Source organism: Microtus ochrogaster, chromosome 4 (assembly GCF_000317375.1).
Source record: "Microtus ochrogaster isolate Prairie Vole_2 chromosome 4, MicOch1.0, whole genome shotgun sequence".
NCBI classification, from domain to species: domain Eukaryota; kingdom Metazoa; phylum Chordata; class Mammalia; order Rodentia; family Cricetidae; genus Microtus; species Microtus ochrogaster.
This window is the reverse complement of record NC_022011.1, coordinates 39573525-39595709: the sequence shown is the minus strand read 5'-3', so window position 1 is coordinate 39595709 and position 22185 is coordinate 39573525. Positions and strand designations below refer to the sequence as shown.

The 22185-nt window shown below is 39.8% G+C and overlaps 1 protein-coding gene across 1 annotated transcript in view; it reads left to right on the top strand.

Annotated features, from left to right (window-relative positions):
- The window catches only part of Ppp6c (protein phosphatase 6 catalytic subunit), a 32864-nt gene that overhangs the window by 2860 nt on the left and 7819 nt on the right, over positions 1 to 22185 (top strand). Inside the window, exons 2-4 of the mRNA XM_026778628.1 lie at positions 11761 to 11856; positions 13266 to 13331; positions 15070 to 15265. Coding sequence (XP_026634429.1) covers positions 11761 to 11856; positions 13266 to 13331; positions 15070 to 15265 — 358 coding nt within the window. The remainder of the gene's footprint in view (positions 1 to 11760; positions 11857 to 13265; positions 13332 to 15069; positions 15266 to 22185) is intronic.

The following is a 22185-nucleotide window of genomic DNA, read 5'->3' as shown; positions in this document are numbered from 1 at the left end:
TAGAACACAGCTATTCTTCAAAAGTAGTATGTGCTCTTAACCACTTCGTTATTTCTACAGACCCACTGTATCTGTTTCTTATTAGACGTCCACAACCCCCTAAGTTTTTGGGTAACTACTAGGTGAGGGGGAGGGTTTCCCTGTCTTGGAAATAGTTTTATCGGATTGATTTGCTTGTGCTGCCAGTCTCTGGTATATTTACTGTTTTCTTGGTTGCTTAGTTATCGTAGGCCAGTCTTGCCTGGAACTCAGCTAATGTAGCCTAACCTAACCTTGAGCTAGCTGTAATTGCAATCTTCCTGCTTCAGTCTCCTGAGTGTAGGAATTACAAAGGTGCGCCAGCATTCCTGACTATCTAGTGTTTATGAAATTCAGTTTTAGTCACTTTTGGTGGCAAATACATTTAATCCCAGCACCCAGAAGAAAGAGGCAAGTGGTTCTCTGTGAGTTTGAGGCCAGTGGTCTACAGAGTGAAAATCTATCTCAGAGAGAAAGAGAGAGAGAGAGAGAGAGAGAGAGAGAGAGAGAGAGAGAGAGAGAGAGAGAGACTCAATTTTATCCCTTGGCATAAAGTACAAACTAAAAATAGGCCAAGGAAATATTCTAGGGGACTTTATTTATTGTGTGTGAATGTTTTGTCTAAATGTATCTGTAGCATGTGCATGCCTGGTGTCTGAGGGAGTCAAAGAAGTCTTCAGATCTCCTGGAATTAGAGTTTCCAGGTGGGGTGCTGGGAATTGAACCTAGATAATATGCAAGACCAACAAGTGCTCTTAACCATTGAGCCATCTCTCCAGCCTTGAGTCTTAAAAAAATGTGTGATTTTTTTTAATTTTTTTTTTTATGTATGTGGACATTCTACTTGCATGTTTGTTCGTGTACCATATGCATGCAGAGCATAAGAGGGCATTGGCTTTCTTGGAACTGGAGTTACAGAAGGTTGTGAACTACTGTGTGGGTGCTGGAAATTGAAACCAGATCCTCTGGAAGAGCAGCCAGTGTTCTTAACTGCTGAGCCGTCTCTCTAACCTCTAGCAATGTCTTTTTTGAGATCTTAGTTCCAAAATTCTATGAGAAGAAAGAGAAATAATTGGAGACACTTAGTAAATATTACCGAAAAGATCCTTGTACATGCTAGGCAAAACATCTATCATCTTAATCTGTAAAGTCTTACCTTTCTTACCCTTAATTTTGGGGAGAAGCTTAATAATGGCTCAGAGGTTAAGAACACCTCGGTTCAATCCCAGCCCCCACATGGCAACTCACAACCATCTGTAACTCCAGTCCCAGAAGATCCAGTCACCTCTTACGGCTTCCTGGGCCCATGACACACAGATATACATTCAGTCAAAACATTTATACACATAAAATAAAATGAATAAAAATCTCAAAAAAAATTGGGGGGGAGGAGGACTTGGGGAGGGTCCTCAGTTGTTAGAGTATTTGCTTAGAATAAATGGAGCACTTGACTTGATCCCCAGCAATGAATAAAATCAGACTTGGAGGCAGAGGTGGAAGGTTCAGAACTTCAAGGCCATCCTCATCTACGTAACAAATTTGAGGGTGTACTATTTGAGACCCTGTTTTAAAAAGTAAAAATAGAGCTGGGTGGTGGTGGCGCACGCCTTTAATCCTAGCACTTGGGGAGGCAGAAGCAGATGGGTCTCTGTGAGTTCAAGGCCAGCCTGGTCTACAAGAGCTAGTTTCAGGACAGCTAAGACACATAGAAACCCTGTCTCAAAAAAACCAAAAAAAAAAAAAAAGTAAAAATTGAGGGGTTCTATAGCTATAATATCGAGATTATCTTCTTCCCCCCTTCTTCCCTCCCTCCCACCACGACCCCTGGTTTTTTGAGACAAGGTCTCACTATATAGCCCTAGCTGGCCTTGAACTTACAGCAGTTATCCAGCATCAGCCTTCCTAGTTCTGGGATTATATATGTGCATCACCTTGTCTGGCTACCATGCCAGGCCACACTATGCTTTTGTGTAAATGCTAGAAGCCTGTTTTCTAAACCCTTTTTGATAGTGCCTGGTTTCTTGTTTGTCTTTTGACTTCAGAGTCATATTCTTCTGTGTCATCCTAAAATATTCTGTAGTAATTCTGCCTAATATGAGCATAATGCCTTCAGTTTTATAGTAGCTACATTTTTTAACATAAAAAACAAACAAGAGATAGACAAGTTAGCTGTCATTAAGGGTGTGTAATGTTCATGTAGAGGCGCTTGGTTCCCAGCATGCAGGCCTTACTTCTCACAGTCACCTGTAATTCCAGCTACAGGGGATCCAACATTCACTTTGACCTCCTCAGAAATCTGCGCTTATGTGTGCATACCACTTACCCACATTTGCACATGATTAAAAGTAAAATAAAGCTAGGCATGATAGTGTATATAAGTCATAGCACTTGAGGCAGAGGCAGGCATATCTCCTGAGTTCAAAGCCAACCAGGCCTTGTTTCAACAACACAACCTTGTTTCAAATAAAATAACAAATTAAAATAAAATATATCTTGATACTGGGGAGGTGTTCTTCAAAGAGCTTGTTGCTCTTGAACAGGCCCTGAGTTTAGTTCCCAACACTTTACCCACAGTGGGTGATTTACAGCTTCCTATAACTCCGGCTCTAGAGGACCCAACGCTTCTTGCCTCTTCAAGTACCTACACTCATGTGCACAGACCTACACAATACACATAGTTAAAAATAATAAAAATAGGGAGCGGGGGCTGGAGAGATGCCTCAGTGGTTAAGAGCACTGGCTGCTCTTCCAGAGGTCCTGGGTTCAGTTCCCAGCGACCACATGGTGGCTCACAACCATCTATAATGAGATCTGTTGCCCTCTTCTGGGGTGCAGGCATACATGGAGGCAGAATGTTGTATACATGATAAATAAATAAATCTTTAAAAAAATAAAAATAGGGAGCTAGAAAGATGGCTAAGAGGTTAAGAGGCTGCTCTTCCAGAGGTCCTGAGTTCAATTCCCAGTGACCACACACATGGTGGTTCACAACCATCTGTAATGACATCTGGTGCCTCTTTCTGTCATGAAGGCATACATGCAGGCAGAACACTGTATACATAATAAGTAAGTAAATCTTTTTTAAAAAACAAGAAAAGTGAATATTCCAATTTTATTATGAAGTATATGTGTGAAAGAGAGACACACACAGAAACTAGAGCCTTGCACATACCAGAAAAGAACTCTTATTACCAAGTTTATCTCTATCATGTGTGTGTGTATTTAAAACAGGTTTCCAGACTTAGAGTAGTCTTAAACTTTCGATGTGGCTAAACCTGGCCTTGATTCCACATTTTCCTGTGTCCATCTCTCAAGTGCTGGGATACAGGTGTGGGACATGTGTCAGGTAATACCAAAGGTAGAATTAGATGTATCTCTCTCCCTTTGGATGTCTCTCAGTATAAAAGAGATTGGAGAGACAAAGAGATGATCATTATACAGTGTAGCAGGTGCTCTAATAGAAGGCTAAACTTGGGGCCTTGAATGTGAGTTAATTGTTTCTGTTTTTGAGACGAGGTCTCAACTTACACCTGGCACTATTTACAACAGTCTTCTGCCTCTGCCTCTGTGGTGCTGAGATCACAGGTATGCCCCTGAGTTACATCTTTACCCCCGCCCCCACTCCTAAAAAATTTTTATGGATACTAGAAAAATATAATTTTGAAATGTTGTTAATATGTGGCTAACCAAACGGAAAAGTCAACTTAGAGAAAACAATTACAGAGATACATTCTTTCTTTCTCTTCTTATTTTTGAAACAGAGTCTCACTATGTAGCCCTGACTGGCCTGGAACTTGCTAAGTAGCTAGCCTTGAACTCTAGAGAGATCTACTGGCCTCCGCCTGCCAAGTGTTGTGATTAAAAGTATGGCCCCTATACCTGACGGAGAGATATACTGTTATATGGGAATAAGAATCAAACAAAACCAAGAAGGTATCAGAATGGATTTTTCTAATTATTCTGAAGAAATACTCTTGAGGGATTTCTTCTTTTTTTTTCTTTTTTTTTTGGGGGGGGGGGTAGTTTTTGGATTGAGTTTTTTTCCAAGACAGGGTTTCTCTGTGTAGAAACCCTCAACTGCCCTAGAACTCACTCTGTAAGCCAATGTGGCCTCAGACTAAGAGATTCACCTGCCTCTGCCTCCCAAGTGCTGGAATTACAGGCATGTGCCACCACCGCTTGGCCTCTTGAGGATTTCTAACGGCAGTAAAAGGGAGCTTTTAGAAATAACATTCTAGCAACATTTTGGACCCTGGAGTGGAATGGGACATGACTGTCGTAAAAACAGGTGTAATGGCAAAGCCCTGTAACACCAGCACCTAGAAGGTAGAGGCAGGAGGGTTATCACAAGTCCAAGGTCTTCCTGAGATCCTATCTCAGACAAACAGAAAAGAACAACATATTTGAAGGTCAAGAGGGAATACAGAGGGAATTTGGGCCAGAGGATAGAATGGGAGGGAGACAATGAATGTGTATTTTGAGGAAGAAGTAGAGAAGAGAAATAGGATCATGAATCTGTGATTGTTCTCGGATAATTAACTGAACGTGAATAGGGAGAGGAACATAATTTTTCCTGAATCTGAGATAAGACCAAGAGTCTGTTTTTCAGATTGTGACCATTTTGAACAGTAAGAGGAACAATGTTTTCTGCAAACAAAACGTGAAACAAAGCTCTGAAGGCTTTTGGGAAAGGGCAATCTGTGTCCTGCCCACAGTGTGCCTGGGCTCTGTGAGGCCACTGCTGGTGAAGTTGCTGACCTGCAAAGGGTATATACTGAAGTTTCATAGACTTTTCTTTATTTGTGGGTACTTGATAGGAACTTATGTACTACTTATGTTACTTATAACAGAAGTGTAGTGCTGGGGAGATTGAATCCAGAGCCCCTTGATTGATAGGCAGTTCTCTGCCACTGAGCTGTACCCCTAACTGGAAGCTCCTGCTGAATCACAGAGATGAAAGGCAGTGTTTTAAGAGGCTTAGGGGCATTGCTGTCTAAATGCTCATTTGGATCTGCAGAACCAGCATTTATAGGCGGCAGTTAAAATTGTACTCAAAATAGCATACCTGGGTTGGATGAAGGATGAAGGATCCTGCCTAAGTAGTTGACATGTCTTCTCTAGACACTTAGCCTTTGAGATTGACAAGGTTTCTTGCTTGATGTTCTTTAGTTTATGGTGCAGGGATTGTAGATAGGACTAACAAGCAGTTCAGGAGTTGGTTACAGACTAGACAGTCTCAGTTGGGCATAAATTCTGGCATATTAGAATGTGGGAACCATGGAGCCTTTTGGGATTCCACTCAGGATTATGATCCATTTCAAATGTTTATTAAATGATAACTTGTTTTGTTACAGAAAGGATAGTAGGTGTTTTCCAAAGGTATGCGCAATAGAGCAGTAAAATAGAATAAAAGGAAAACAAGTCAGAAAATAAGTTAAGATGGAGCCAGCAGTGAAAGTATAAAATATATATGGTATATAAAATAACAGCTGGAATGAGCAGGTAATTTTCTAAAGATTAGATACATAAGCATTTCTAGAAACTAATTTTAGAACTAATTTTTGTTTGTTTGTTTGTTTTTTGAGACAGGGTTTCTCTGTATCTTTGGAGCCTCTCCTGGAACTCGCTCTGTAGACCAGGCTGTCCTCAAACTGAAAGAGATTGACTTGCCTCTGCCTGTGCTGGGATTAAAGGCGTGCGCCACCACCAAGGGAAGAACTAAATTTTTTAGATGATAAAACCAGGAGCTACTCTGGGTAATCACTGACCCTGATAGAGGAAACAAAGACATTCCTCTCTTAGGTCCTCCCTAATACTGTTTAGTATCTTTTTTTTTATAAAAGATTTTATTTATTTATTATGTATAGAAAGTCTGCCTCCATGTATGCCTGCAGGCCAGAGGGCGCCAGATCTCATTACAGATGGTTGTGAGCCACCATGTGGTTGCTGGGAATTGAACTCGGGTCCTCTGGAAGAACAGTCAGTGCTCTTAACCGCTGAGCCATCTCTCCAGCCCTAGTCATAGTATCTTGTATGTCTTGTTTATAGTCCACACAGTAACAAACTCCATAGAGGCTTTCTTCAATAATGAAAACATTTTACTATGGTTTGATTGCATGGCATCAATCAAAAGTATAATTTGGGAGAGAAAAAAACAGTAGAAAAGGGGGTAGTATGATGAGAGTGAAGACAGACCTTTCTAGATCCGGGCTCTTAAACCTCTTCATTCACAACTCTTTTTTGTTCAAGAGTTTTATGAAACCCTGGATATACAGATCTATAATTATATAAGTTAGACATTTTTACTCATAAAAATTACTTTTAAAATCACTTTAAAACAAGTTCTTAAAGTCAGGCAGATGTAGTGGTATGCACCTTCAATCCCAGCACTCAGGAATCAGAGACAGATGGATCCCTGAGTTTGACGTCAGCCTGGTCTACAGAGCAAGTTCCAGGACATCCAGAACTACACAGAGAAACCCTGTCTCAAAAAGCCAAACTTACTGCTGCTGCTACTACTACTACTAATAATAATAATATTAATAATAAGTCATTTGGTGTCCATGTAATTTTACCACTTACTAAAATGAAAGAAAATTTGTATACTAGTGAAATGGGTGTGCTTGTTTTTAAGTCTATAAATTTATAAGTCATGGTTGAATATTTGATATTGTAAGGCAACATTTTCAGCATTGATGGATATTTTGATTTTATGATGAGAATGCCGCTACATATTTATGTATTACAGAATGATAGGAGTGTTTCAGAAATTATTGGAAACTATGTCTTAATCCCAAGACAAAGTTAATTTAGTGACTTTAAAAAAAATTAAACTAAGGCTAGACATGATGGTGCACACTTTTGATCCCAACACTCAGGAGGCAGAGTCAGGTAGATCTCTGTGCATTCAAGGCCAACCTGGTCTACATAGGGATTTATAGGACAGCCAGCACTCTAGAAACGCCCTACCTTTAAGAAGAAAAAGGAAGGAAGAATTGAACTAAAGTCGACAATTCAGGCAGTGATTTTTATTTTTAATTTTAGTTTTTATTTTTGTTTCTTTGAGACAAGGTCTCACATAGCCCAGGTTAATCTCCAACTGTATAATTGAAGATGTCCTTGAAGTCCTCATTCCCTGCTTCTACCCCCAAAGTGCTGGGATTATAGGGAGCACCATTGTGTCCAGTTTATACCGTGCTGAGGATCAAACACATGTGTTCAGCAGATGCTCTGCCGAATGAGCTACGTCCTTAGTCCTGCCTTAAGTATATTCTAAACTTTTTGTATTTGCATTTATCTTTAAAATCTTCTATTGTACTGATCGCTTCATTCCTTTCACAAACTACTTTAATTACAATGGCCTTAGAATATGTTTTAAGGGCTGGAGAAATGGCTCAGCAGTTAAGAGCACTGACTGCTCTTCCAGAGGATCCGGGTTCAATTCCCAGCACCCACATGGCAGCTCACAACTGTCTGAAAATCCAATTCCAGGGGATCTGACACCTTGACACAAATGCACATAAAATAAAGATAAATAAATCATAAAAAATAAAAAAGAATATGTCTTAATAGCTGATGTGTCAATAATGTTAATATCAATATTATTTTCCAAAATTAGTTGAGTAAATTTTACAGTTCTTGTCCCCGACAGATAAAGTTAGTATAGTTTTTACATAGTCCTGCCACCCAATCTTACCAAAGAAGTCACTACGTTAATTAAAACTATGCTAGGTTTCCATATTAATAAAAAGCAGCATTTGCAGTCTGATGTATTAAGCAGTGTTCAGCAAGTAATGAACTTTCTGCACTTCTGTCTTTTGAAATGTGATCCCCATAGGAGGTGGCAGAGCACTTTCGCTCAGTCCCTCCCTGTTCTGCATTTTTTCTTCTGCAGTGCTGAGTTTAGACTGACTACCTTGCCCAAATGTTTACTTATGAAGAATGTGTTTATTCTCCATTTATCTCCAAAAAGCTTGAGGTTTGCTGTAAGCTTAAAGTGCTTATGAGAGGTCATAGAGTTATGTCATCAGTGAGATCAAGATCTGACTGCAATTCATTCTGCTTCAATAACCTCTGTTCTTAATCAGTTTGCTGTACTGTTCTAGACTTGAAAGAACTGTTAACCAAACTCCATTTACAGACTAGAGGTGCATACACATTTTCAAAGAGAGAACTACTCTACACCTATTGCTTTCCTCCAGTGAGAAGTACCCCTTTCTGCAGTTAGAATGGAATCCTAGTTAATGTTTATGAATCAGGTTCTATAAAATTTAAACCAAAAATAATCCAGGGTAATCCCAGATAGATGAAAAGAACATGAAAGAAAAAAACATGTTAGAGAACCGCAAGGGAAATAACATATTTATCAGACTCTCCTCATTCCTACTTCTTAGGAACAAAATACCTGTATCTATGCCTCAGAGATGAGCTTCTATCCAGGACTGACACAGAGTTGTGAGGCACTGAAGCCATCTCTCTATTTTATTTAGCTAGTATTTTAAAACAGGGTCTTACTGTGTACCCCTAGCCAACCTAGAACTCACTATGTAGACCAGTCTAGCCTCTGCCTCCCAGATCCTGGAACTAAAGATGTATGTCATCACCATCACCCCCAGCTAATTAAAATTAGTTTGTTTTTATTGTGTGTATACATGTATCATGGTGCAGAAAACAACTTGCAAAAGTCAGTTCTCTTTCTTCCACCATGTGGGTTCTGGGGATCAAGCTCGAGTCTTTAGTGTTGCCTTTATCCTCTGAGCCATCTCTTTTGTCCCCAGTAAAGCCATATTTAATAATCCTAGAGACCTCTGGTGACACACAGCATTTAGTATGCAGCCATTTCCTGTTTCTCCTTCAATAACAAAGCTGTCAGAATCAGACCTGTTTCACAGCTAGTTGTTCTGGAGAGAGGCTCCCTGCTGACAGGCATTATAAAGCACTGTGTTGCCGGGCGGTGGTGGCGCACGCCTTTAATCCCAGCACTCGGGAGGCAGAGGCAGGCGGATCTCTGTGAGTTCGAGACCAGCCTGGTCTACAAGAGGTAGTTCCAGGACAGGCTCCAAAGCCACAGAGAAACCCTGTCTCGAAAAAACAACAACAAAAAAATAATAATAATAATAAAATATAAAGCACTGTGTTACTCTCACCCGGGCCATATTCACCTGCTTCCTTCCATGGTGAGTGAACTGAGTCCCAAGACAGTGCCAAGAGCACCTCCTTACGCAAGAACAATCCCTCTTGTTGCCTTTTAAATTTTGTTATTTGATGTATATGGGTGTTTTGTCCTCGTGTCTGTCTGTACACCTCATGCATACCTGGTGCCCTAGGGGGCCCTGGACTGGAATAATAGATGATTGTGAGGCTGTGAGCTGCCATACACTCCAAATTTAGCAGTTTATTTTGAAAATAAAATAAAGTAATAGGCAATTTGAGAAAAAAGTACACAGATGATACTCATTAAATAAATAAAATGATTAAATAAGATCAGGAAAGGGGAGGGTATGTACCCTTCTGCAACTCCAGAAATGAGTTCTGCTGTCCTGCAGGTTCTTTAATTTCCAGAGTGGGGAGGAGAGTCATGGCAATTAAAGCTACCTTATAAACATGTAAATCTACAGTAGCAACCAAATGTAGGCACTTGGTGGAATTTGGTGGTCTTTCTTTTGTAAGCACAGATAGGTACTGCTGTCTGATCCACAGAGGAACAAGTTAACAATGACTGTAGATCCATTCTCTGTTTAATTTTTTTTTGCATTAATCTCATTTTTGACTATCCTGTCAGCTTTATCTGTGATGCTGTACTCCAAGAATTCTCTGCAGCTTAAGTCTGTGCCTCCAACATCTGCTCTGACTATAGTGAGCAAGCCAGACAACTGAATAGTGGTCCGCTCCAGTCCCTCGGTTCCTGGGAGCCCAGCAACCACACCACCCACATCTAGCCCCTTGCTTGCTTTTTTTCTTTTGGGAGGGGTGTGTTTTTGTTTGTTTGTTTTGAGGCAGGGTCTTGCTATGTAGTTGTAGTAGTTTGAATGTAATTGGCTCCCATAATTTCATGGGGAGTAACACTATTAGATGTGACTTTGTTAGAGCAAATACGGTCTTGTTAGAGGAAGTGTGCTACTGTGGGGGCAGGCTTTGAGGGTCCCTATGCTCAGAATAAAGCCCAGTCTCTCATTTGACTTCCTGTTGCCTGCCATGCTCCTCAACATGATGATAATGGACTTAATCTTTGAAATTGTAAGCAAATCACCCCAATTAAATGTTTTCTTTATAAGAGTTGCTGTGATCATAATGTCTCATCACTGCAATAAAAACCTTAACTAAAGCAATGGTGTCCTGGAACTCTTTGTATAGACCAGACTGTCCTGGCTGGAACTTAAAGAGATCCTTCTGCCTCTGCCCCTGGAGTGCTGGAATTAAAGGTGTGTGCTGCCACACCTGACTCTTTTTTTCTAATTACATTTTTAGTTAATTTGTTATATGCTTATGTGTGCGTGTGTGTGTGTGTGTGTATGGGAGAGATGCAGGCACCACTCACACTCAGATGTTGGGACAGCTCACCCATGCACTTATTAACAGGGTCAGCTCTACTGTGCTGCCCAGGCAAGGTGCTGGGTCAGCTCACCTGCCTGCCACTGGTGGAGGAGGACAAGGTGGGGAGGGCATCTTTCCCTCATCAATGCCACCTTGTGGCAGACAAGGGGGACAAAACCTACTCTCCCATTCTCATGCCCTCAGGACAGCTCACCTGCAAACCCCACCCCCACCCCTGTGAACAGGGTCAGCTTTATTGTGCTCCCCAGGCAAGGGCAGGACCGCGCTACAGCCAGTGAGGGGCGGGGCCGACTCTCTGCAATTACTATCCTCTTAGCACAGTAGTAACAGGAGTCATGGATGTAAACATAGACTGACTGTGTACCCAGGCATGGGCCCAGGTGGTAAGCAGGCCACTCACACTAGCTTGGTCCTCACCGCCTTCACCTCTTCAAATCTGCCCCCCTCTCTTCCTCCCTCCCCCCTTCTCTCTCTCTCTTTCTCTCTGTCTCTCCCATATATTTCCTCCCTGCTGCCTGGGACGGGTAGGTGTGTGGGTCTTTTTCCATTCAATCCCCCCCTTCTCTCTCTCTTTGTTTTTTTTTTTTTTTATTTGAGGGGTTTTGTTTGTTTTGAGACAGGGTTTCTCTATGCAGCAGTCCTAGCTATCCTGGAACTCACTCTGTAGACCAGGCTGGCCTCGCGCTCACAGAGATCTGCCTGCCTTTTCCTCCCGAGTGCTGGTATTAAAGACTTGTGCCACCACCGCCCCACTCTCCTACTCAGTCTTAATGGTGCTGTACCAGATCTTGTTTTCTGCTCAGGCATGTGCTTTTATCTGCTAATTTAAAAAAATATATATCTTTATTATTGATTGAATGTATAATACAATTTTCTTACCTTTCAAAGAAAGGACTTGAGGTTGGGGGAGCTGGAAAGTTGGCTCTGTGGTTAACAGTACTTGTTGCTCTTGTAGAGGAACTGGGTTTAGCTCCCAGCACTTACATTAACTCACATTAACTCTAGCTTCAGGGGATCTGAGACCTTCTTTGGCATGCAAGTGGTACATGCAGGCAAAATACACATATAAAATATTTTTTAAAGGAGAGACTTAGTTTCTCTAAATATTAGTCTTTGTATTTTTTAATTTAATCCTTAGTTTTAATATTGTCGTGAAAGTTGACATTTTTCTTCCTTCTCTTCTTTCAGCGACTGTGTGACTATGTTTGCGATCTGCTCTTGGAAGAGTCGAATGTTCAGCCAGTGTCAACACCAGTAACAGTGTGTGGGGACATACATGGACAGGTAATTTTCACAAGGAAGTTTTAGGGTTTGTAGTCAGTGATCCATTTGTTTCTAACTTGTGCTGCGAAATAAAACAAAACCCAGCTGGTGATTAGGTGGTGTTGGTCTTCATGCTATGCCTGGTTCCTGGTTCACTGCACTGACAGATAAAAGCAGTAGTCAAATATCTCATGAACTTTGACTTCTACTTATAAAGTGTAATGCACTGCTGAGTTGTTGTTTGGAGCAGTGTAGGGTGTTTCATGATGGTGAAAGATGCAAAATATAAGACTAGGTGCTCATAGAAATTATAGTTAACAAGAGATGGTTTGGTCTTGTTCATTCATCAATGTCTTATTAGAATCTACTCGTTTCTTTAATAAGAATGAGAATAGCAAAAGTTTAGAAAAGCAAATTGTTGCAAGATTTTATAGCAAGTCACTGATAGAATAAGATGAAAAAGATTTAATCTATTTCTTCAATGGGACTGTAGGACCTCGAATACCTGCTGACTTATTTTTTTCATTTTATTTATTATTTTTAATGTGTGTGTGTGTGTGCATGTTGTGTAATGTGCATGTGTGATGCACCCATAGAAGCCAGAGGAGTTGAATCCCCTAGAGTTTGAATTGCAGGTGGTAGTGAGCTACTTACCTGGATAGGGCCCAGTAATTAAACCCTGGTCCTCAGGAAGAACGGTTTATGCTCTTAGCCACTAAGCCGGTTCTCCAGCCCCTATCTGCTGGCTTTTGTTTATACGAATTCCAAAGCACTGACTAGAGGGCACAACTTAGCATTAGACTTGCGAACTAAAAGCTAAAAAGCTGGTTCATAGCCCGCTGTGTACATATAGTGTAGTTGGGACTGTAGAACCTGGAATATGCTGTGAAGAATCACTCTACCACACAGTTGACTGACTGCAATTTCATTCCCTGATGTCATAGTATATAGGAGCAGAAATGTATCTAAATTGGCCCTGAATAGAGGCTGCTTCATAAATAAAAACCATTTTGACTACTTACAAAGCTATTTTCTTTCTGCTTTTTCAAGCAGTTTTCTGGATGACGAGGTTATAATAAGCCTGACATCTGTAATGCCAGCTCCTAAATAGAAACCTCATGATGTCATCTTTGATCTGTTAGCTTTCTGTAAACTTTAGAGAATGGATTTCTTAAGTTTCCTTGTAACTTGCCTCCCCAATATAATTGACATTTGCATTTTGTTACACAAAGCAGTACCTTAGCTTATGTGTATTTTTTTTTCAAGGCCTTTTAAGATTTGGGAATTAAATCTTGGCAGTTTTGCTTATACTTTATTTCTTCTTACAAATGTAAATATTTGAAGTCTGTTTCTTCACATGTCTCATTCACAATTTATCTTAACTCTTTCACAGGAATTTATAATCCACTTATATTGCTTTTCTTTTACAGTTCTATGATCTTTGTGAACTGTTCCGAACTGGAGGTCAGGTTCCTGACACAAACTATATATTTATGGTATGTAAACACTAGTGATATCAAGTGCTTATTCAAAATCAAAAGGCTCTGGCTTATTTTATGTAAATTCTATAATAATTGCTATTTAAATGTATGAAAAGATGAGTCTTACTTCTCTGTATTTTGTCATGTCTTCTACTTAAACATAATTGCTATGTTTGTAAACTTACTGTACAAATAGGACTGAGTTATGACTGCCAGTAATGGCAGGAGGACCACATAGAACCCCTGGTTAGACTGTGGATGGGTGACTACACAAAGGTATAGTTTGGTATATCATACTTTTTTCTAATATATACTTGTTATTATGGTGTATTTTTTTTACTCTGGTTTTTTAATGTTGAAATTTTCTGAATTTGTGTGTGTGTGTGGCACATGCACATGTTTGTGTATGTACATGCCATTAAACAGCCTTGGCTGTTGTTCATTACTTAGGTGCCATCTACCTATACTTGAGACATGGTCTCTTATTACCCTGGAACTCCCTAAGTAGGCTAGGCTGGCTCTCCAGAAGTCCCCAGGTTCTGCCTGCCTCTGCCTGTTCAGTACTGGATTGCCAGCACGTAGCACCACGCTTTGCTGTTTCTATGTGGGTTCTGGGGATTGAATTTAGGTAGAGGCTCATACCTGGAAGGCAAGTACTTTATCCACTAAGCTATCTTCCCAGTCTATTGATAGAAATTTTTGAAGATTGATTTATCTTTTATGTGTATGAATGTTTTGCTTTATGTGTGTCTGCACCACATGTGTACCTTCTGCCTGTAGAGGTCAGAGGAGGGCATTGGGTCCTATGGAACCTGAGTTCCAGATGGTTGTGAACCACCATTTCGGTGCTAGGAATCGAACTCAGACCCTTTGCAAGAACAAGTGTCATTGCAAAGTTCTCTGTCACCTTTCTAATCATTAGTAGTATTTTAAGTTTTTAATCTATTATTATTTTTTATGTGTATGGATGTTTTACCTTCATTTATGTCTATGTATCCCATGCATGCTTGGTTCTCTTGGAGGCCAGAAGAGGGTGTCAGATACTCTGGAATCAGTTACAGATGATTATTAGCTACTGTATGGGTGCTGGGAATAGAACTTAGGTCCTCTGGGAAAACCACAGATGGCATGTCTCCAGCCATGTATTGCTATTTTGTAAAGCTATTTCCTGAGTAGTGGTGTGGTATTGTCCCAAGTGTAAATAGTATTTCATACCTGTAAGTTTGGGAGGGGGCAGTTTGGGTTTTTTTTTTTTTCTCTCTTTTATTGAGACAGGGTTTCTCTGTGGTTTTGGAGCCTGTCCTGGAACTAGCTCTGTAGACCAGGCTGGTCTCGAACTCACAGAGATCCGCCTGCCTCTGCCTCCCTAGTGCTGGGATTAAAGGCGTGCGCCACCACCGCCCGGCTTTTTTTTCTTTTTTTATGAGGGGATCTCACCACATTGTCCTGGCTGACCTGAAGCTTTCTGGGTAGACTAGGCTTTCTCTCCACTTTATTGCCTTGAGAACAGAGGCTTTCATTGAACCAGAAACCCTCTGGATTTCAGTTGGTTTCATCAAGGCTTCACCTGTCTCAGCCTGTAGTGCTTTGGTGCAGCCATCTTTTTATATGTGTACTAGGGACTCACAGGTCCTGTTTCTAAATAATTTTTAAGAAATTATTTTTAAAAAAACAATGTGCAGCTCCTTATTATTGTTCTTTTGGGCTCTTACAGCTATTGTATGGTTTGTAACTGTAAACTTTTACTTTACAGGGTGATTTTGTAGACAGAGGTTACTATAGCTTGGAGACCTTCACTTATCTTCTTGCACTAAAGGCTAAATGGCCTGATCGTATTACACTTTTAAGAGGAAATCATGAGAGTAGACAGATAACACAGGTGTATGGATTTTATGGTAAGACCTTCTTTTCTTTGATTCTAAGTAGTATCTTACTTTTGGGGGGAAAAAGTTGTATATGTACTTGTTTTTGTTGTTGTTTTTGTCTTTTTTTTTTCTAGTAAACTCTGCGTTTCCCCAGTCGACTGAAAATCTTGCCATATAGAGAAAGACTGACTGACTACTACTAAGGCTTTGGTGTACAGCTTTCTAAATCAGAAAAGCGTAATCTTACATTTCCACTTTGGAATCACTTTGAGTGCTTGTTTAAAATGTAGATTGTGGGCCTGTGAGATGGGCCAGTGGCTAAAGGCACGAGTTTGTTTACCAGGGCCCTCGTGGTGGGCAGAGAGCACCTACTCCTGAACACACGCGTGCTAAAGCATAACTTCCAAAGGGACTGTTTGCTTATTTTTAATCATGTCTAGATTTGTGTGTGCATGTGGGTATATGCATGTGAGTTAAGGTATTCTTGAGAGTCCAGAGGCCTTGGATCCTCTGGAGCTGGAGTTACAGACAGTTGTAAGTTGCCTGATGGGATACTGAAAATTGAACTCCAGTCCACAGCAAAGGGTCTTAACTGTTGAGCTATATCTCCAACCCCAATTTTAAAAAAGTCTTTTTTAATGTAGATTATTTGCCAGGTGGTGGTGGCGCACACGTTTAATCCTAGCACCGGAAGGCAGAGGTAGGTAAGCTCTGCGACTCAGAGTTTAAACTCTGTGAGTTCGATATCAGCCTGATCTAAAAAGTTCCAGGACAGCCAAGGCTACACAGAGAAACCATGTTTAAAAAAACCAAAAAAACATTTTTTTTAATTTAAATTAGATTATTGGATCTCACTTCAAGCATCGTAATCAAATTCTGTTGGCATAGAACCCTGGAATCTCCTGAGGGTGTATGTCACATACATTCAAGACTGGAGTTTTGTCTGTGCATGCCTTCTCCCTTCTCCCATCCTCGCTCCCCTTTCCTATCTTCTTCTTTGGGTCAGTGATGGAGATTGACTCCAGAACCTATGCATGCTAGGCAAGCACTCTACTGCTGAGCTATATCTCCAGTCTTTCCTTAATGCTATGCTGCATGCTTAGCCTTTTTACTTCCTTAGTCTTTTGGTTGGTTTGTTGTTTTGTTTGTTTTTGACAGAATGTCCCCATAGATGCCTAGAGTAGACTAGTACTCACTGTCATCCTTGATCACATGATCCTCCTGTGGCATCTCCTGACAGTTCCTTGTCGTTCTATAGCTATATCATATTACAATGTATGAACGTATCATAATCAGTCTGTTTCTCATTGGACATTTAGTTGCTTTTTTGTTGTTGTTTTCTTACTCGTCTTTTTCTTTTTTTTTTTCTTTTTTCTTTTTTTTTTTTTTTTTGAGATAGTCTTGCTATATGGTTCTGGTCTAAACACTGTAAACCAGTCTGACCTTAAATGTGCTTCCATCTCTCTGCCTCAGCCTCTGAAATGCTAGGATTACAGGCATGTGTCACCGTACCCAGCTGAATGTTTTATTCTTTTGCAGGATAATCAGTATTCTGAGTAGCATACTGTGGTGTTAGCTCAGTGAAGTAAGACTAATATAAATTCTAAGAAATGGTTTTTTCAGTGATTTTATTAATGTGTGGCCATCATAGAGTACTTATTGCACATTATAAAATGGCTGTAGAACAAGATACCAGATGGTATGTAGATCCAGTGTCCCTTATCCAAAATGTTTGGGTCCAGAAGTACTTTAGACTTTGGATTTTTTTTTAATTTTGTAATATTTGAAAAAACATGAGATTTCTTGAGGATGAGACACAAATCTAACAGTTTTTATATCTATGGTATATATAATTTTATTATATAAAATATAATTTTATGTATCATATATGTAATATATGGAGTCTGAAAATAATTTTGTAAAATACAGATTGAGTATCCATAATCTGAAACTCCACAACTCCAAATCATCATCTATAAAGTGTGAAATTTTGAGCACTACCATGACACTCAAAAGTTTCAGATTTGTGATACTTTAGTTTTAAATGTGCCATGTACATGCCCAGGGCATATAAGGTAGGCACTCTGCCACTAAGCTACACTCTAACTCTGAAATCTGAAACATCATGAAGTATAAACATTGTGTGTGTGTGTGAGAGATTTAACCCATTTCTATTAATCTGTATATCACCACATGGCAGTGGCTTACTGGCAAAGATTCAGCATGTCTGACTCTGGTGGTGACTCCATAGCTTTTCTCTCTGACTCTGCCTCCTTTCTCCCAGCATGCCATTTAGTTTTCCCCACGTACCTAAGTTTTGCCCTATCAGCAACCCAAAGCAGTTTCTTTATTCATTAACCAATGAAAGCAACACATAGCCAGAAGGATCTCCTACACCATTTTCCCTTTTCTGTTTAAACAAAAAAGAAGGCTTTAACTTTAACATAGCAAAACTGCATATAACAAAACAGGTATCAAGCAAGAACTACAGTTACAATGTTTATATCTCCTAAGGAAAACTATAACTGTAAATTCTTCAACTCCATCAAAGACTCCAGAAGGATATAATATTACCTAAGTAAACCGGAAGTGCATTGTAAGCAACTTCCAAAACACTAGAAGTGACAGAGATATCTCCCTGACTGGACAGTCACCCAAAGTTCTTCCGTACCGTTGGAACATCCATCTTTGGCCTGCAGGCCCATAGTGTCCAGCAGCTTTTCCATGAAGCAGGAAATTTTCAAAGACAGTTCTGCCTATATTGGTAGTTTGCCTGTCATTTTCTTCTGTATCCTGTAGAATGTGTTGCAGACTCTTTTCACGATGCAGGTACCCCGAAGGATCATCTCACCTTTAAGCAAGTTAAACCAGCAGTCATTTCTCTGTGGGTTCTGCAGGTCCATTTTTTACAACATACCATGAAGCAGTCCAAGCAGTTTCTTGCCCAAATGGCTAACCAACTCCATAAGGAGTCTCTTTAATGACCATCATCCATGCCCATCATCCTCTTGAAATAGCTTGATGCTGCCAGGAGCAGATGGGTCTCACTGTCATGAAAAGTCTTAAGTTATTAAAAACTTTAAATGTCATATTCTGAAGGATCCTGAAAGATTTGAAGAATATATAACTGAAATATATCTCTTTACATATAGAAAATCTAACATAACTACAAGTTTGATTATTATAGATGATTATTAACCTATATTTCTTAATTACATATTACATTTTTTAAATGAACTATACAATCTCAGTACCTTAATCAAGAGCAGAAATATACATATAACAAAATAGACCTTAAATTTGTATCAGTAAACTAAGATTCATACTAATGCAAATCTCTATAGCATATCCCCCTTTAAATGTAAACAAACAATTATAAACAATATTTGGGGATATGGGCGTAGTTTTGTAGGAGGTCCTTCTATGTGTTGCTTTCATTGGTTAATAAAGAAGCTACCTTGACCTTTTGATAGGGCAGAACTTAAGTAGGTGGAGGGACCTACCTAATGATGAGAGAAAGAAGGACGGAGTTAGATGCTATGGAGCCACCACCAGAGTACGACATGCTGGAACTTTAGCTGTTAAGCCACTGCCACATGGCGGTACAAAGATTAATTAAAATGGGTTAAATTAAGATGTAAGAATTAGCCAATAAGAAACTAGAGCTAATGGGCCAAGCAGTGATTTAATTAATACAGTTTCTGTGTAGTTATACCAGAGCTAAGCTAGCTGGGCAGCCAGAACAAACAAGCAGGCCCTCCTTGCAACACTTTGCCTCCTAAGTGCTGGGGATAGAGGCCTAAGCACTCAAATGGGATGAAACATTTCAGATAAGGCATATCTGAGTAATTTTTTGATTATTTGAAATAAGATCTCATTCTGTAGCTTGGTTGGCCTGAATTCATTGAGTGTTCCAAGTTAGCCTCAAAATTCAGTAACTCTCCTGAATCAGTCTCCCAAACTGCTGGCTGAACATTTATTTACTTGCTTACCTATTTATAGACAAGGTTTCATTGTGCAACCTCCTGCCTTAGCCTACCAAGTTCTGGGATTATAGATCGCTGTCCCCATGTTTGGTACAATCCACTTTGTTTGTCTGTCTGTCTGTCTCAGGGTCTCTTCACTTACCCTTGACTGTCCTGGAACTCACTGTACACCAAGCTGGCCTTTAACTCACCTGCCTCTGTCTCCTGAGCACTGAGATTAAAGGCATGTGCCACCACGTCCCCCTTAGTTTTTAAAAAAGAATATGGAAATAAACTTAAAATGTGTGTACTGTGGCCATATGTGGAGGTCAGACAATTTATAAGAGTTGGTTTTTTTCTTTAACCCTGTGGATTCTGGGGATTGAATTCAAGTTATTAGGCTTGGTGGCAACCCTGAGATTGCTACCCTAATCTTTATTTTATTTATAATTATATTTTTAAATTGTTTTTTACATAGTTTCTATATATCGCTGGCTGACCTAGAATTTTTTGTACCGAACACCTCAAAGTCTACCTGCCTGTTTCTCCCAAGTACCAAAATTGCCACCACATCTGGCTTTTACTTATTTTAAGACTTATTTTTATTTTTATGAATATGAGTTTGCTTGCATGTATGTCTATGCACAATGTGGGTAATGGGAACTGAATCCAGGTCTTTTGTAAGACCATTAGATGTTCTTATCTTAGTTAGGGTTTCTATTGCTATGAAGGAACACCATGACCACAGCAACTTACAAAGAAAAATGTTGGGGGAAGCTGCTCATTCTTTCCCAACCACTTAGACCCAAAATAATCACTCAGAAACTATATTATTTGCAATATTGTTTGGCCAATAGCTTAAGCATATTGCTAGCTAGCTCTTATATCCCAAACTAACCCATTTCCATTAATCTGTGCTTCACCACAAAGTTGTGACCTACTGGCAAAGTTTCAGCAGATTACAGCCGAGGCATCTGTCCCTGGCAGCTACATGGTATCTCACTGACTCTGCCTACTTTCTCTATAAATCTCTTTCAGCCTGGCTTTACTCTGTTAAGCTTCACCTCCCGCATCAGGAAAAACATTTAATTGGGCTGACTTAATATTTTCAGAGCTTTAGTCCATTATCATTATGGTGTGACATGATGGTATGCAGGTTGATGGTATGCATGGTATGGTGCTGGAGGAGCTGAGATTCAGTCCTACATCTTCACTCAACATGAAGTGAACTGAGACAGTGGGCATGGGTTGAGCATATATGAGATCTCAAAGCCCACCACCACAGTGACATTTCCTCCAACAAGGTCATATCCACTCCAACAAAGCCACACCTCCTAATAGTCCCATTCCTTATGAGTTTATCGAGTGCAATTGCATTGATACTACCATAGCTCTTAGCCACTGAGCCATCACTCCAACCTCCCAGTTGTTTTCAGCCTCCCAATATTTCTTTTTAGTGTATCTCCGTTATGAATGACGTATATTATCATCTTGACCCTTAGAAAGTTTGGCTTTTTTGCAGCATTTTAAATTTTAGACTTTTAGATTATGGATACTCAAAAATATGTGTCTAAGAGATAAGTGGTTTATGTGTGTAATTATAGTACATTCTTCAGTGTAGGGCAAAGGGACAAAAAGCGGGGAAGGGATATGGGTTTAGGACTTGTTGCTTAGTATGCTTTGGCTGAAGAAAATGATAACAGTACCAAATTATGTTGTCTGAGGTTTCTGTCCTGCCCAGATCCCGTAGTTGTTAACTCCCAAAGAAATCACACAGAGGTCTACATCATAAACTGACCCATTAGCTCAGGTTTCTTATTAACTCTTATAACTTACATTAGCCCATTATTCTTATCTGTGTTAGCCACATGTCTTGGTACCTTTTTCAGCGGTGTAGTCACATCTTGTTTCTTCTGTGTCTGGACAGGACTGCAGAGAGAGCTTCCCTCTTTCCAGAATTCTTCTGTTCTTATTGACCCACCTCTACTTCCTGTCTGGTTGTCCCACCAATACTTCCTGCCTGGCTACTGGCCAATCAGCATAAATTTAAAATTTAGTTGCAGTTTTCCAAAGATCTCACAAAAAATAACTTTGCCCTGAGAAATGTTGGGATAAGAATTCTCATGCACCTATAATTAAGGGTCTTTTAATTTATTTGATTTGATTATCCTCCTATGATCAGGTAGTCATATTAAAGAAATGTTTTATAGAATTACTTGGCATTAACATAACTGTCCAAAGCATTTGGTTTGGCATAGGTGAGATCAATAATTTCTTTCCCAATGATAACATTTTGTTTGATATTTCCAACTTCATTTTAGGATTATTCCTGGAATGAAAGGATTATAATTTCTTTAAGGGTCATGGTTTTTAAAGATTTGCTTATATTTTATGTGTATGAGTGTTTTACTTGAATGTTGTATATGCACTACATTTGTGCCTGGTACCTGCAGAGGCCAGAAGAGAGTGTAAGATCCACTGACTGGAGTTATAGTTAGTTGTGAGCCAGATGACTGCTGAGAACTGAGGATCAGGTGTTCTTAAGTACTGAGCCATCTCTCTAGACCAATCTTCTTTGTATGTATAGATGTACTATGGATTGAACTTGGGCTTTATATATTCAAGGTATACATGTAGGCAGATTTTTTTTTTTTTTTTTTGGCTCACCAGCTCACAAAAATTGATAATGGAGATGCCGGCGGTGGTGGCACATGCCTTTAATCCCAGCACTAGGGAGGCAGAGGCAGGCGGATCTTTGTGAGTTCGAGGCCAGCCTGGTCTACAAGAGCTAGTTCCAGGACAGGCTCTAAAACTATGGTGAAACCCTATAAAAAAAAACAATAAAATAAAATTGATACGGAGACTTATTATTAGTTATTAAAACTTGACCTTAGGTTAGGCTTGTTTCTCACTAGCTCTTATAACTTAAATTAACCCATATTATTAAATCTATGTTCTTTTTTTTTAATTTATTTATTTATTGAGGATTTCTGCCTCCTCCCCGCCACCACCTCCCATTTCCCTCCCCCTCCCCTGATT